The sequence below is a fragment of the Podarcis liolepis genome (genome assembly GCF_965112155.1).
Source record: "Podarcis liolepis genome assembly, chromosome: 14".
Lineage (NCBI taxonomy): Eukaryota > Metazoa > Chordata > Lepidosauria > Squamata > Lacertidae > Podarcis > Podarcis liolepis.
The window spans coordinates 16338258-16355642 of record NC_139569.1 but is presented as its reverse complement, the minus strand read 5'-3'; the positions used below and the strand labels follow the sequence as shown (position 1 = coordinate 16355642).

The 17385-nt window shown below is 44.1% G+C and overlaps 1 protein-coding gene across 1 annotated transcript in view; it reads left to right on the top strand.

Annotated features, from left to right (window-relative positions):
• The window catches only part of CPPED1 (calcineurin like phosphoesterase domain containing 1), a 71724-nt gene extending 54688 nt beyond the window's left edge, over window positions 1–17036 (top strand). The window contains exon 4 of the mRNA XM_083474534.1: window positions 13891–17036. Coding sequence (XP_083330660.1) covers window positions 13891–14120 — 230 coding nt within the window. The 3' untranslated portion in view covers window positions 14121–17036. The remainder of the gene's footprint in view (window positions 1–13890) is intronic.
• The last annotated feature ends 349 nt before the right edge of the window (window positions 17037–17385 follow it).

The window sequence follows — 17385 nt, the reverse complement described above, 5'->3', positions numbered from 1 at the left end:
CTCAGCCATCCAGTGAGACCAAATGTTGGAAGATTCAGGAGAGACAGAACAAAGTACCTCTTAATGCAAAAAGTATGGACAATAAGAAGGACGCGGGTGGCGTTGTGGGTTAAACCACAGAGCCTAGGACTTGCCGATCAGAAGGTCGGCAGTTCGAATCCCCATGATGGGGTGAGCTCCCATTGCTCGGACCCAATTGCACAGCTGATTGGAATGTTGTTTGGCTCTGAGCATACATTAGAACAGGGCTGGGAAACCTCTGGCCCATGGGCAAATACTGCCCCACAACTTCCATTTTCTACAACCACATACCTGTCATTCAACTGGGTGACATCAGCAGAAGGACAGGATCCAACCTTTTTGGGTGCTGCTTTGCCAACACATTCCCTGAGTGTGAAGCTGGTGTGAAGCAAGCCCCTGCAGAGATCAGGATTGAACCCTTCACTCAGCAGCTGATGAATGGAGAGTTCAGTGCTGTTTCACCAGTGTGTTTCCCTCCTTCTACCCTCACAGGTCAATTTTGACAGGTGGGCTTGACTGACCGCCTACCAGTCACTTGATGCCATTCTGACGCCAGGTGATTGGCAGGTGGGGCGGGGAGATAAAGATCTGGCCCACTTAGCCAAAAGGCTTCCCCACCCCTGCTACAAAAGTGGAGGGGGAAAGGCGGCTTCTCCACCTAACAATATTGAGAGGGCTTTCTGAAATCATAATTTGGCAGCACTACCTTGGGAGAACATTTCTAAGTGAATAAATTGCATCTGAGTGCACGGCACATTTTTATGAGATTCTTTTTATGTTTGAGATAAAAAAAGGGGGAGAAAAAAGAGAAAAATCTAGACCAAAGTAAATTGCTAGCTTGTCATCTTTGCATTATTGCACTGATTGGATCGTGTTGACTTTCTTTTTCTTTCTTTTTTTATGGTAATGAACAAAATAAGTTGAGTAAATAACTGAGGTGGCAGGGCAGAAAGGGGAAGCCTGTGTTTATTATGTTAGCAAAGCTAGCTGCATCTTCTGTTAGATGTAGCCGCGACCTGCTTCCCTCTCTGTTGCGCAACAAGCATTAACGGTGGCCCCAGTGAGTTTTCAGAGACAATGTAAAATAATCAGCCTACATTTTCAGATGCCAGCAGCCTACAGCCGACGTCTGAATATGTTGGTTTCTCCGCAAAGTTGTTTCCAAATCAACATGCGTAAGGCTGGGGTTGTTAGGCCAAGAACACAACCCAGTGGGGACTCTGAGTACGCATGCACAGGCTGCAAACACAAATAAATGGATGTGGGAAGCAGAATTGAGAAAACGCTGGTATTACACAGGTGCAGGCATTGGCAGAGTAGGACCCCAGTTGCAAACTTGAGTGTGGTGATGTGGAGTGGCCTTCAGCTTGGAAAATCCTGGCCTTGAATTCCTTAAACCTTTTTCTGTCACGTAGATCTCACAGAGTATGGGAAAGTGTTCATGAATATGTTTGTCCCCAAGGAAGAAGAAGAGTAGAAGAAGAGTTTGGATTTGATATCCTACTTTATCACTACCTGAAGGAGTCTCAAAGCAGCTAACATTCTCCTTTCCCTTCCTCCCCCACAACAAACACTCTGTGAGGTGAGTGGGGCTAGGAGACTTCAGAGAAGTGTGACTAGCCCAAGGTCACCCAGCAGCTGCATGTGGAGGAGCGGGGAAGCGAACCCGGTTCACCAGATTACGAGTCCATCACTCTTAACCACTACACCACACTGGCTCTACACCACACTGGAAGATGTAAATATACTTCAAAAGAGAATTAGACAGAGTCATGGAGTCATGTGACTATTGGCAGCTGCTCCACTGCTAGAGATATTATGACTGATTACCAGTTGCTGGAAATCACAAGTGGCAGAATGTTGTTGCACTCGCGTCCAGCTTGCAGACTTCTGGTCAGCCACCGTGAGATCAGGATGGTGGACTAGATGGGCCATTGGTCTCATCCAGCAGGGCTCCTTTTAGGTTCCTATTGGTCAGAGTACAAAAGCATTTGGAGAGTCACAGGTCCCCTAACCCTTGCATGATACACACTGAATTTGTTTATTTGGGAATGAGCTCTCCCTGGTGCTGAATTCTGTGCTATTATCAGCTTTCATTCAGGAACCCCTGAACCTGCTGCAATTCCGTCGTTAACATTGCCAGAAGTTCTGTGCATTTTGAAGCACAGCTACCTCAGTGAACACAAGCAGAGGAATGTGGCTTCCGGGGGAGGGGGTTTTAAGTCACTTTTATGGCATTTTTCATCGCAAATAAAACATTTGTGTCTTTTGTATACAGTGGTACCTCGGATTAAGTACTTAATTCGTTCTGCAGGTCCATACTTAACCTGAAACTGTTCTTAACCTGAAGCACCACTTTAGCTAATGGGTGCCGCCGGAGCACAATTTCTGTTCTCATCATGAAGCAAAGTTCTTAACCTGAAGCACTATTTCTGGGTTAGCAGAGTCTGTAACCTGAAGCATATGTAACCTGAAGCGTATGTAACCCGAGGTACCACTGTATACAGTAACAGACTACGAGGCAATGGGCAGTGTAGAAAGTCGGTTGCAAGTCCAGATATGCTCAATATATATATATAGGAATATATGCAGGAAGACCCAGGAGGCAGAGGATTATTCAATGAGAAAGAAACAAATCGAAAGAAAATGCTTTCTTTTATAGGAAGGACTCTCACCCAGTAAAAGCTATCCCCTCCACCACTTCGTCTCTCGGGCCCAAGCTTGTCATGTAGGGAAATTGTTCTTTATAGCTGGCTGAGACAAGACTAATGTTGCCTGTCAGACCACTTCTCCTTGCACTAGTTATGCAGCTTTTATATATTCTGTCCCTGTGTCTTGCAATTATAAAAGCACAGCAACATGAGGCTCTCTCCTGAATCCAGTGGACTTTTCTACGGCTTTTCAAAGCCGTCAGTTTGCCGGCGGCACCAAGATATCAAGGAACGCCAGAGGTGTGCCCTCAGCAGGAGAATTTTCCACTGAGCAAGGTGTGCAGTGGGAATGATGCAGTTGGAAGGGATCCCAAGAGTCATTGCGTCCTCTGTAATACAGGAACCTATACTGGCCATTGGGAAGGAAGATGTCTAGAATAACCTCCTCTTTCATTTGAGCCTTCCTGAAGCAGCAAGGTCTTCCTGTGCTCTGGCATGTTCCTATGTCCTTGGTTATCAAGTGATCTTGACTCTGCCTCCTAGTTCACCCTATGATCCTGACTTGCTCTTTAGACCTGGTCACTGGTGAGTGCTGTGTTTCCTGGTTCCTGCTTCTTCTTCACCCCAGATTGCTATCCTTGGCCCATCTTTGGCACAGCCAATTGGGCCAGGAGGTCAAGGCCAGGGGTCAGGAAACTTTTTCAGCATGGGGAGGTCCACTATCCCTCAGGCCTTGTGGGGGGTCGGACTATATTTGGAGGGTGAACGAATTCCTATGCCCCACAAATAACCCAGAGATGCATTTTAGATAAAAGCACACATTCTACCCATGTAAAAACACGCTGATTCCCGGACCATCCGCAGGCCGGATTTAAAAGGCGATTGGGCCAGATCCAGCCCCCGGGCCTTAGCTTGCCTACCCATGGTCAAGTCTCATGACACGCAACTAACAAAAGGCAAGATACCACACTGCTGCCTGCCTGTCACTGTCGTACAGTTTGCCAGGCAGCATTAAAGAGCCAATTCACAGATTAAAGACCCAAGGCGCTGGTTTCCAAGCTTAAAAAAAAGTTGTGCATCTTTTTTTCTCAGTTTGTGGAGGAAACTCAATTTACTGAACCAAATATTATTCCACCAGAGAAGCATTCACTTGTCACCAGGCAACCATAAAAACATCTTGGGTTGTAGTTGTATTCAGAGTAAACTCATTAACAGTCACTACTAACTTAGACCTATGGATTTCTGGGAAGTTAGTTGGATCCAATCCTTTACCAGTTATCGTAGCTACTTTCAACTTTTCAGTGTGTTTTCATTAGGACCTACTTTTATATTTGCTGGAATATAATTTTAAAATATTCTGAACGTTCCTGCCAAAGATTTTGATTTTCCTGCTCAACTTGGAAGCGCAGCACTGAGTCAGTGAATCCACTTTTTGAAGTTTATTACACTGAATTATAGATGCAACTTTCATCCCAGGTAGGCAAAGTTTGAGGAGCTATACTAAATAAAGAATATTTCATTTTGATCAGGAAGCAAAATAGGGCAAGCCGCTTCAGCAGCAAGGACTCCACCGGAGTTTGAAAACCAAGCGGATCTTTCGCTCACAGCTTCAGCTGATTGTCTTTTCCTCCTTTTCTTTTCTGCTGCTTTGTGCTTCCTCTGTTTGAATCATTGGCAGTGTCTCTCTTTTGCCCAGGCAAGCCTGAAAAACATGCCACAGAGTAGGGAAATGAAAAATAGGTCATGTGTCTGGGGGGGACCCCAAGTGGCAGTTGAGTTCCCTTGGGATATATAAGAAAATGAGACTTCCCTGTACATGCCATCAAAAGTGAAGGGGGAAACTACCAATAATCAATATAAATTTATTATTTGTCGTCATTGAATTTACATCCTGCCCTTCATCGCCAAGGAGCCCAGGGAAGCAAGCACATTCACAGCAAACTTTTTTTAAAAAAATACCGTATTTTTTGCACCATAACACTCACTTTTTTCCTCCTAAAAAGTAAGGGGAAATGTCTGTGCGTGTTATGGAGGGAATGCCTACGGGTGGCATGCCTACAGATTTTCCTCCTCTAAAAACTACGTGCGTGTTATGGTCGGGTGCGTGTTATAGAGCGAAAAATACGGTACTTTTAACACATTTTGGAAATAGTTACCATTGGCTATGGAACTTACCTGGCAAACCTTTGTATCTCATTGAGATTAAGAATGATGCAGAGCAGTTTGCCGTTTTTATTGCCCTCCAAGGTGATCAGACACAAGCCTGGCCTTAGCATTTGCTTATAGTTGCAATAGTGTGGGCTTGAGTCCTGAAAGGGATAACTGTGTTGAACTCAGCACTTACTATGGGAATGCATAGTACAGTGGTACCTCGGGTTAAGAACTTAATTCATTCCGGATGTCCATTCTTAACCTGAAACTGTTCTTAACCTGAAGCACCACTTTAGCTAATGGGGCCTCCTGCTGCCACTGCACCACAAGAGCACAATTTCTGTTCTCATCCTGAAGCAAAGTTCTTAACCTGAGATACTATTTCTGAGTTAGTGGAGTCTGTAACCTGAAGCCTCTGCAACACGAGGTACCACTGTAGACCCCTGGTTAACAGGCAGTTATCTCGTAGACACTAGCTGAGTGACATCTCACGCTGTGACCTTGAGATACAGAGTCAAGAGACCTGACCCACTGCAGTTTCATGATTCGTGCCTTTGGATGTTATGGGAGGGTTCTAGGGACTAGGGCTGGGTGATGTATCAATACATCATCCAAAACCAGATTGAAGCCCACCATTGTGGTAATGGAAGTATATTAATAGTGAATTACAATTAAGAAGAAGTATATTAATAGTGAAATAATTACACTGGGCAACAATTTTTTTACTTTTTGAATGGTGTCTAGATTTCTACAACTGATTTAGAATATTTTTGCACTGCTGAATCAGGAAATGGCATCCGTTTCGCTCCATCAGGTCAGGTTTTTGTGCTATGTTGATTTGAAAAAATCAGATCTTGTGACAAAATCGATTACATTTTTGTGGCATTATCAGCTGATTTTTGTCAACACATATCATCCTAAATATGTTTTTAAGAGAAAAAAATGTTTTTCCAACAACATATATTGATTACCTGATAGAAACATCAATTACTGTAAACTGAATGGTGGGCATTGATAAAGGTAAGTACACGTAAATTGCATGTTTCTTCACCATTTTTCAAACTTCAGGGCTTGAACTTCCGTTTCTTGGAACTCCTGGAATGCTCAGCGGCAGGGAGATGTCTCTTCAGAGTCCAACAGTAGTCAGCCATCATGACTGCGTCCCAGCGACCCTGATACCTGGTCTCCATCTCTTTCATGTCCTGATGGAATCTGTCCCCCTGCTCGTCACTCATTGAACCCAGGTTCTCAGGAAACCGGTCCATATGTGAAAATAGGTAGTGCATTTTGACGCTCATGTTGCAGCCCAGGTTTCTGAAAGCAGTCAGCATGTTGTTGACAAGTTCTGCGTAGTTTCTGGCCTTATTGTTGCCAGGAAAGTTCTTCACTACCAGAACAAATGCCTTCCACGCTTCCAGTTCCACTTAATTCATTGAGTTTCCGAACTCTGGATCTCTGATGAGCTGACGGATCTGAGGACTGTCAAAGATGCCACTTTCAACTTCTCCATGGTCAATCCTGGAAAAGCCTGGCACAAGTAAGTGAAGCAGTCACCATCCTTGTCCAGAGCATTGGTGAACTGCTTGGTTAAGCCGAGCTTGATGTGCAGCGGTGGGAAGAGTATTCGGTCTCTGTCCACCAGAGGGTCGTTGATGACGTTCCTGTTTCTGCAAGGCACCAATTCCTCCCGCACAGGCCAGTCCTTCTTCGTGTAATGCTGAGCACAGTCCCTACTATCCCACATGCACAGAAAACATGGGTACTTGGTGAAGCCAGACTGTTGTCCCAACAAAAAGTTCACCATCTTCAGGTCAACACAAATAAACCATTTATGCTGATCATAACCAATTTTCTCCAGCACATACTTCACCCCTTCATAGTTCTCCTTCAGTGTACTCGAGTGAGCCAGGGGTTTTGATCCCGTAACTTTATGCTTTGCCGCACCAATTTATGGAAGATTTCGAGGTTTTATGACTTCAAACTGATCCCTTTTCGACATAAATACCCAGAACTATCGAACCTGAATACTTCTTGTCATTAAAACAATCATTTCCAATCAAAACAATTATTCGACATGGCATTTTACCCCCACCAACTTCTTCTAAAATGCTCCATACAAGCGTGTTGTTTAGTTGTTTAGTCGTGTCCAACTCTTCGTGACCCCATGGACCAGAGCATGCCAGGCACTCCTGTCTTCCACTGCCTCCCGCAGTTTGGTCAGACTCATGCTGGTAGCTTCGAGAACACTATCCAACCATCTCATCCTCTGTTGTCCCCTTCTCCTTGTGCCCTCCATCTTTCCCAACATCAGGGTCTTTTCCAGGGAGTCTTCTCTTCTCATGAGGTGGCCAAAGTATTGGAGCCTCAGCTTCACGATCTGTCCTTCCAGTGACCACTCAGTGACCATACAAGCGTACATGTGAACAAAAACGTAAAAAACCGACATGTGGTCATAGCTCAAAAACTTGACCTGATTGAGCAAAACCAATGTGATTTTTGGATTCAGCGCATCAGATTCGTCCTAAATCAGCTGAAAAACCGCAGACAACAAATTTGTTGTTGACCAGTGTTATTAAGCTCTAAGCCATATGTAGGTTTTATTTTACAGTGGTACCTCGGGCTAAGTACTTAATTCGTTCCGGAGGTCCGTTCTTAACCTGAAACTGTTCTTAACCTGAAACACCACTTTAGCTAATGGGGCCTCCTGCTGCTGCTGGAGCATGATTTCTGTTCTCATCCTGAAGCAAAGTTCTTAACCTGAGGTATTATTTCTGGGTTAGCAGAGTCTGTAACCTGAAGCGTATGTAACCTGAAGTGTATGTAACCTGAGGTACCATTGTATTTTATCTTATATTTTGGAAATGTACATCCAGTGGTTTTTCCCCCTTTTAATTTTTTTGGGGGGGGCCTCAAGAGAGTGGGGCCCTAAGCTATACCTTGTTTAGCTTATACATATATCCAGCACTGTGTGACATATATGAACATGAGCAGTACGCCAGTAAGCTGACTCGACAGGATACAGACTATAAATATGGGCGCTGGAGACACTGTCAGGCAGAACTCAGAATAGACAAGGAGATCTCAAGAGGATGCTCTGCATCAGTCAGCTCCCAGAAGGATCATTTGCTGTCATGTCTAAGGGTTCTCTGGAAGAGGTCTGGCCTCTCCACGAGGCGCAGTGAAGCAGTCACCTCACGCAGCAGGCTGAGGTCAGCCGGGAGGGGGAGCAGATACATCTCTGAGGAGGAGTGTGCCACTCGCTGGATCCTGCACTTGTAGTAGTAGTAGTAGTAGTAATAATAATAATAATAATAATAATTTATTTATTATTTATACCCTGCCCATCTGGCTGGATTTCCCCAGCCACTCTGGGCGGCTTCCAACAGAAGATTAAAATACAGTAACCTATTAAACATTAAAAGCTTCCCTAAACAGGGCTGCCTTCAGATGTCTTCTAAAAGTCTGGTAGTTGTGGTTCTCTTTGACATCTGGTGGGAGGGCATTCCACAGGGCGGGTGCCACTACTGAGAAGGCCCTCTACCTGGTTCCCTGTAACTTGGCTTCTTGCAGCGAGGGAACTTCCAGAAGGCCCTCAGTGCTGGACCTCAGTGTCCGGGCAGAACGATGGAGGTGGAGATGCTCCTTCAGGTATACTGGACCGAGGCTGTTTAGGGCTTTAAAGGTCAGCACCAACACTTTGAATTGTGCTCAGAAACTTACTGGGAGCCAATGTAGGTCTTTCAAGACCACGTTATATGTTCTCGGCAGCCGCTCCCAGTCACCTGTCTAGCTGCCACATTCTGGATTAGTTGTAGTTTCTGGGTCACCTTCAAAGGTAGCTCCACATAGAGCGCATTGCAGTAGTCCAAGCGGGAGATAACTAGAGCATGCACCACTCTGGCGAGACAGTCCGCGGGCAGGTAGGGTCTCAGCCTGCGTACCAGATGAAGCTGATAAACAGCTGCCCTGGACACAGAATTGACCTGCGCCTCCATGGACAGCTGTGAGTCCAGAATGACTCCCAGGCTGCGCACCTGGTCCTTCAGGGGCACAGTTACCCCATTCAAGACCAGCTTTGCCTCTGCCGTCCTGTTCCCTCTCCAGCCTCCTTTTCTCTCCCCCACTTCTTTCAGTGCACCAGGGTTTCTCCGGCCTCCAGTTACCTCAGGTGGAGGAGCAGGCGGAGGCAGGTTTTGCCTCAAATGGTAAAATGGCCTTGGCCAGCCCTGCTCCAACAGCAAATGGAACATAAGATTGAAGCAGTCTGGAATGGATTTCATTCTAGTTGGATGCAAGGATGAGTAATTTTCTTTGTCTAGTCTAAGTAGACTGTGTGTGTGTGTGTGTGTGTGTGTGTGTGTGTGTGTGTGTGTGATGCATGTCAATGTCTAATGCTTGCTGTGTAACCAACGAAACCCATAGCCTTCACCCATAAGTGTTCTTATTGTTCTCTAATCCAAGAGAACCACTGCCTTTGGCAAACAAAACCTTTGGCAGAACACCATTAAGACATTCTGAAAATGGTTTGAAATATGCTCTCATGCGCCAGTCCCAGAGTTGCCCTGTTCTGTGGCCATGAAATGCCTGAGTAAACAGAAATGCTTTCAAAAAATTCTCCTGAAAATCAGTTAATGATGGAGACAGATGCACCTCACAGTGAATAAGTTATTGTGCTCTGAAGAAGGCTCTGCAAGCTCCTTTCCTCTAAGTGGAGGGCACTGACAACAATGACCAGTGCTGCACTTTTGTAATTTTACACTCAAACAGGAGTCAGCATCCTGGCACCCACATGTGTCATTATGCCTACCAGTACCTCCTAAGTCACCCAGAAAAGGTCTCAATAAATATCCCCTTGAAAAGCCACATTAGATTGTTTGTTGTCCCTGCTGAGTTTCTGTTTGCACTGACTTGGCCTCTCTCACATTGAACGCCCCCCTTTAAGCATGCAGACATTTCGTTGGATGCCAGGATTGGACACCCATACTCCCATTGTGAACAGAGGAGAGGTACACAGAGATTCTCCCTGTGAGCAAGTGGAGGTGTCCGATTCAGGTGCCTTTTTTCCATTGATGGAGGGCATGCCAGCACCATTTTGTGATCCTGTCATTTTTAGATATGGCAGCCATTTTGTTTTTTACCTCACGCTCATGGCAGAAATTTTATGATTGGCATCCACAGATGCTTTTGAAAATTACAGATGTGCAGACCGGCAACACCCACTCGAGACTTAATGGTCTTTTTGTGGGGAGGGGGAGCAGTATTTCAACATGTAATAAGTCAGGCTTTCCCTGACCCGTAAAACTGAACCCTGTTATTACTAGATTTCTGTTTTTCTCTCTGCTTTTTTGCTACCGTTTTACCCTGTTAATGTTTGTTGTTCCATACACTGCCAATATATTTAAATGTTAAGCAGTTTGGAAATGCTTTTCAATAAATAAATTGGAGGGGGAGTCACTTTGATGTCGGGATGTGAACGTTCGGTTGCCTGGCAGTCATTCTGTCTTTCTCTCTCACACACAATTAAACCATCAGGAAATGAAAGTGATTCTACACACACACACACACACACACACACACACGCCTCTTTTGTCAAACGGCATCATTATGAGTGGCCTGTCTCGCTCAGTCTTCAGTAAGTGGAGTCACTAATAATTAAGAAGCCGTTGCAATAAAAGCGAGCTCGTTAGGGGAGTTGACAGTGTTATTGGGAACCTGGAGGAAATGTGGCATTTGGCAAAAATTGAATTGGACATTAGATTGGCAGCAAGCAAAGTGTTGACTGAGATCAGCTTTATGGCGCATATGAGTCCAGTGGTGGTGTTTTTAGCTGCAATGGCTTCTGTGTTGTTTCCAGGCTCAGTTCAAAGAGCCCGTTACTACCTATAAGCCCTAAATTAGGGTTGCCATATTTCAAGAGGTGAAGATCTTTTTAAGGCAAAATTGGAGCTTTTTTAAAAATAATAATTTTTATTAGTTTTCAGTTACAATCAAATAATAGCCTCATTATAACAATACCAGTTTATAATACAATTAATAATACCAATCGTTCAAATACAGAATTATATCATTTAGGTGGCCCTCCACATCATAGGATTAATGGTTTTATGGTTTTCTTTATTTCTGTGTTCCAAAATACAGTAGTATTCATTTCAATTACGTTCCAGTCATCATCATCTCTTATACAACAACTGCAATATTAATAACTTCACCAAAATTCACCAAAATCTACACTACTGACATGGGTTGCCATGCATCCAGATTTCCCCAGACATTTCAACAATTTTTGTCCAGACACCATTTCCTGGAAAATTCCTACCTAAATGGCAACCCTACCTAAATGACTTGGATTGGGCAGGACTGCCTCCCTTCATTAATCCCAGTCTTAAACCAGGGCTCCTTCTGCACCATACATTTAAAGTACCGTTGTCCCACTTCAAATCGTGTGGCTTCACCCAAAAAATCCTGGGAATTGTAATATGTTGAGGCTGCTGAGGCCCCTATTCCCCTTCACAGAGTTCACTGGTTTAACCCCTCTGGGAATTGTAGCTCTGTGAGGGGAATAGAGGTGTCTTTTAGCAACTCTCCCACTTTTGATTGGTGGTGGCTCTCCAGGGCAAGAATCTGTCCCCATCATAGCTCTGCTCCAGGGTGTGTCCTTGGGGTTGGGGCTTTTGGTCCAAAGAGGTAAAAGCCTTTTACTGAAACATTTCATCTAGAACAGGCATAGGCAAACTCCGGCCCTCCAGATGTTTGGGACTACAGTTCCCATCATCCCTGACCACTGGTCCTGTTAGCTAGGGATGATGGGAATTGTAGTCCCAAACATCTGGAGGGCCGGAGTTTGCCTATGCCTGATCTAGAAAGCCAGGTTCAAAGTTCAGCATAGTCCAAGCAAGCCAAGGTCAAGCTTGGGGAGCAAGGAGGGGGAACTAGAGGAAGCAGAGACCTGTGGTTTTTTTTAATCAACTGGAAGCCTCAAGAGGGAGACCTCATATGCTGTGGCTTCCTAGCTGCTTGCTCATGAGTTGCCAAACAATTGTAGGTCTGTAGACTCATGCTAATGGAAACCCATTGCACAGCACAGTGGCCAGTCTGTTGTGCAACATCACCCAAATGCTTCTTATGTATTTTTATTCATTCATTTGTTCATAATTTTTTTTGTAGACCACTTTTCCACACACACACAAAATGCTCAAAGCAGAGAACAGGACTATGTTCCAAAAAAAAAGTACAAAAACCATTCCATAATAATCTAGCAAAACAGTATCCGATATAATAACCTGCAAAGGAAACTCACATCAATACTGTGGATATAAGATTACCGCACTTAAGCAACATACACCATCCCATAGCAAAAATAACAAGGGAGCTTCGCAGTTTCACCTTAGTCCTAGAAACACCATTCCCATGGTGTATGTAAATTATCATGAACCATGTTATGATGTAGCTCACTGTCCATATCTCCCTTTTGTAGATAAGCCACTCTGTGCATTGTGATTTTCGGGGCTGAGGATGATGAATAGTGGCATACAACAGCTCTCCAATACAAGCTTCAAGAGCTATTGCCTTATTTGGTTTTTATTGATGAAATACAATATTGGGGGCAGATCTCCACTCATAATTCTTGTGGAACGGTGTTCCTTTGGCACAAAACGTTTTGCAAGTGGAGCAGGTATGCCGCTAAGAGACTTGAACTTAGTTCTGTATTGGATAGGACTCTCAGTAATAACAAAAACAAGAAGAATGACCTTGCTGAACATCTGATAAAGGTACCGCTGCCTTCCAGCCTCTTGGAAGAGCATAGGATTGAAATCGAGGCCAAGGAAATTTGTTGCAGCCTCGCAGCCAAAAGCTTTTGTTTCGGGAGCTCAGCCTGTTTATGAGATGCTGCTGTTTTTTCCCTTAATTCCCTATCTCAAAATGGCAATGCATCCCAAGCAATTTCTATTAAACCGAAATCAGTTTGCATTAGTAACAATTAACTGTAAAAAAAAGAGAGAGAGTGTATTCATGCTTAAATTACATGCCGCTTTTATTGGCACTCGTAAACAAAGCCGTAAGGATATTGCCTAAATTGACATAATGCATATTATCTTGTGCAACACTTCTCTCTGAAACAACGTATTCTTTTCAACCTTTCTTTGGTCAACAAATGAAATTAAGGGAATAATCTTACTTGTAAAAAAAAATTAAAAGGCCTTAAAGTAAAGCCCTAAATCAGGGGTTGCCAGTTCAGCGCCTGCGGAAGCCAGCATAAATGCCAGTGACACCTATGGTGCTTTCGAAAGGTTTCAGTAAATATCCCCTCAGAAATCTGCAATACATCAAAGACTGTTTCCTCTTCCTGCCCAGTTTCTGGTTTCACTGCATATTGCCACCTTAAGTATGACCATATTTCATGCCAGGATTGGATGCCCACAAAGGAGACTTTGTGGGACTGAATACAGTGGCCTTTTCCTCCATTGATGTGAGGCAGGCCTGTACTATTCTGTGGTCCCATCCCTTTTCCTGCTTTTTTAGGTGTAGCAGCCATTCTGCCATGTCCCCACAGCAGCTCTTTTTCGTTAGGCCACGCCCCTAGGGAAGCCATTTTGTGACTGGCACTCACGTCACTTTCTCAGCATTGCAAATGTGCCCACTGACCCAGTAAGGTATGAGTCAGCTGCCCTAAATGGGTTTTTTTTGGGGGGGGGTATCATAAGATAACATTCATTTGTGAATCTGCCCGGTTATTAAGATTATCTGTGGAGGCCCATCCCTTCAGAAACTTTACATGGAAAAGGAGGCTTTGTAGTGGTTGCTTTGATACTGATTTTTTTGTAAGATCTAAATTCAAAACTTTGAAACTCCCTGACTCTCGATAGCACGCACACACCTTCACGCACGAACACACACACCTTTTGGCACCTGCTAAAAACATTTTTGAGATAAATAAGTAAATAAATAAATACAACTTCTTATATTTTACTTAATATTTTTTCTTGTGCTTCCCTCTATAGTCGATGTTTCGAATTCTGTTGGTTCGTTGTTGTTGTTGACTGTGTTTTTTCTTCCCCCTTTTAATCAGGTGTCAAAGCAGTGTTTTCCGGGCACTACCACCGAAATGCTGGCGGCTCCTACAAAAATATTGAAATGGTTATTTCGTCTGCCATAGGGTGCCAGCTGGGAGAAGACACGCATGGGCTAAGGGTGGTGGCTGTCACCCCTGAGAAGATTGTTCACAAATACTACAGTTTGAATGAACTGAGCAATCGAGAGGTCGAGAAAGACATTGCAGCTTTGCTTAACCAAAACTAGCCATTTCTTTCCTCTGCCAAAATATTGGGGGGGGGCGCCTCTCCAGCTCAGGGTGAGGTATCAGAACTGTGCATTGTGTGATTTCCTTTGGTTTTTTTTTTTAAAAAAGTTGGCCATGGCAAAGATTTCTCATCATAATTAGAAAGCACCTGAACGTCGCAAAGTCAAACAGTCAGTCAGAGGGATTATATTCACTTGTCAAGGGTGCGTATAAATTTAACTTGTGCTATAAAAGTAGTGACAGCGCTATTGATTTTGTAATTAAGGAGATATTCTGAGAATGCACTGTTCTTAGAATAAACCACTTTTATAGCAGCGCTTAAATGCACCCGCGAACAAACACACGGCACAACCGTCTACATGACAGCCCAATAAACAACAGGAGGCTGCAGGGAACCAAAATGCCACGTTAATGGAAGAATGAAAGGGGTTTGCCCTCAGTTCAAAGCAAATACTAGGTACACGTATGCAATTACAGGGCAGCTGTAAGAAGCTGGGAAATATTCTATACCTGTTTCTAATAAGGAAAGACACCTCTGACATGTGCAATTTGCCACAGGTCTATCATGCCTCACAGAGGCTCCATCTCTCCTATACGTTTATAGCAGCATCGGGCCACTTAGCAGTCATGGCTTGCCCCAAAGAATCCTGGGAGCTGTAGTTTGTTCAGGGTGCTGGGAGTTGTCAGGAGACACACACCCCCAATTCCTCTAACAGAGCTACGGTTCCCAGAGTTCCCTGGGAAGAGGGATTGGTTGTTAAACCACTCTGAGAATTGTATCTCCCTGCTAGGGAGGGGGTGTCTCCTCTAAGCACCCTTTACAAACTACAGTTCCCAGGAATCTTTGGGGGGAGCCATAACTGTTTAAAGTGAAACGGAGAGCAGGGTTGTCTCTGGGTATTGAGGGGTTCCTGGCCTAGTGCCCTAGGGTGGCTTTCTTTGACATCAGTGGGCTCCCCCTGGAAGTTATAGCAGCAGCGACTTCCCACGCTTCACCAGTGTACCATCACAGCAGTGGATTGTGGGCAATATAAAATGGTGGCTTGCCCACGTGAGCTGCACCTGGGTGCCCTGTTCTGACCCCCAGGACCTTACGAGAGAGGGCATTTCCTGGATCTGGGGAATCATGTCTCAAGAGACAATGCTCCACAGCCTTCCATTTTAAATGCTCACTTTATGGCATTTTTGCGTTGATCGCTTGAGTAGGCCCTGCACGTGTGTGCAGTGCTCAGCTGTAGGCACGATTTGACACTGATTCACCACCCATGAATCAGTCCTCTGAAAGGAAATCATTTAGAGCTTGCCATTTCCACCTCACTACAAACAAACCTAAATCAGCGGTGAGCTAATTTAACTGTTTGCAGCTTCAGCCAAGAAATTCCGGGAATTTTCGTTTGGTAAGACTACTTAGAATTCCATTAGAGAGCCCTAAGTCATTTTCAGAAATACAATTCATGGCGCTCTGCCCTTTAAACCAATAGAACAATCAGTTTAAACCATTTTTTATTTTTTGCTGGTTTCTCCTCCTCTTACACATTTTGATTTCTTAAAAGAATGAAATTGAACTCACACTCTGTGCTGGGGGCGGGGGAGTATTTACTCAAAGAAGTAATGGGGTTAATTGAGGTCTTTTGAGTCCAGGGTTATTTGTAGATGGCTTAATAATCCTACCAAACTGGTGGGTGTGGGTGTGTGGGTTTTTTTTCTTCACTTTTATGGTTTAATAGGTTTCTCGTGTTCCTATGTGGGACCAGTCCACATTTTAAAGGCTGGGTATATTCCTTATTAAGGAATATAATGTGTTGTGTCAGCACAAACCATGTGTCTTTTGGGGCTCCCAGGCTTTCAAAATGTGTGTATGTAGGGAATTCACAGACGAACGGTATTACAAATTGGTGTGAAATCACTTTTCAACGAATAACAAATCACCTTCCTGTGCTCTATAACAGCCTACATTTGGTGTGTGGTTTTATATAAGTGCGGTTATAAACCTGGATGATATGTTATCAAGTGAAATGGCAACATTAAAAAAGAAGAAGACGTATTTTTGAAATGTGTACACAGCTACTTCAAGTGATCATTCCAAACTAATTGTACCGTTTTAAATTGAATCCCTCAGAACACAAATTGAATAAATGGAATCACTAGCTCCGCCCAGATGTTAAAGGCTTCCTAAATTGAAGGGAGAGTGGGATCTGTTCCTACAATCCTGTCACCAAGACCAGGTGTTCTCCATGGCGAAGATCTGTAGAAGGAGTTCTGAAATGCACAGGGAAGCAATTCTCGCTGCAGACCTTATCCACTGTGGAGCAGAGACAGAGGACTTGGGGCCTTCCAGAGCTTGTTGGACTCTTATTCCCATCAGCCCCAGCCAGCTTGGCCAACAGTGAGGGATGATGAGAGTTGGAGTACAATGATGCCTGGAGGGTCCAAGGTTTCCTCCATGCTTGGTGGTCTTCAGCTGGTGGGTTGGGACTCCATATTGGTTTGGGTCCTGATGGAAGGATGGGTTGAAACAGCCGCATGATCAAGATAAAAATAGTGATGGGGAGGAGAGAGAATGGAGGGGATAAATGGTCCCCAAATACATATTTGGATTAAAAGTGTGTCCCAGGTCTGAAAAGTTTGAAGATCACTGATATAGAGGGGATTGGGATGGGGCAGAGGGGGTGGTATAACCCAGCAAATCCCTCCTCTCCCCACAGATATTTCTAACATACAGGAGAGTTTTAGCCACTCAAATGGGGTACTGTTTGATTTTTTTTTTTATGTGAATGATAAGAAATGTTCTTGTTTCTTTAGTTTCTTTCCCCTTTTCAGGGAGATTTAGAATGGTTATGATTGTTTGCCTGTTGACCTTAAACCTGTTTGACCCCCTGAGTGGAAAACCAATAAAAAAAAAATGAGGTGAGAAATCTCCTGACTTTGATCTTTTTTTATACAGGCACTCTTAAAAAGTAATAAAAATCTCCATTTGCAATATATGTGGTCTAGTCAGTATGATAAAAGTGCAAAGGCATAATGAGCGCTCTTGATTTACGAAGAGGGAACGTGTAAAAATTCTTTTGTAGTAAAAGGCACCACACCCCTGGTGCATGAAAAACTGCCAGGTCTTAGCAAAGGTCTTTTAGGATCCCAAATCACACCTAGAAGCTTCTAGAAATTTCACGAGCAGGACACAATGCTACTGCCACCCACCGCCACACTCAAATAGAATCATAGAATCGGAAGGTACCCTAAGGGTCATCTAGTCCAACCCTCTGC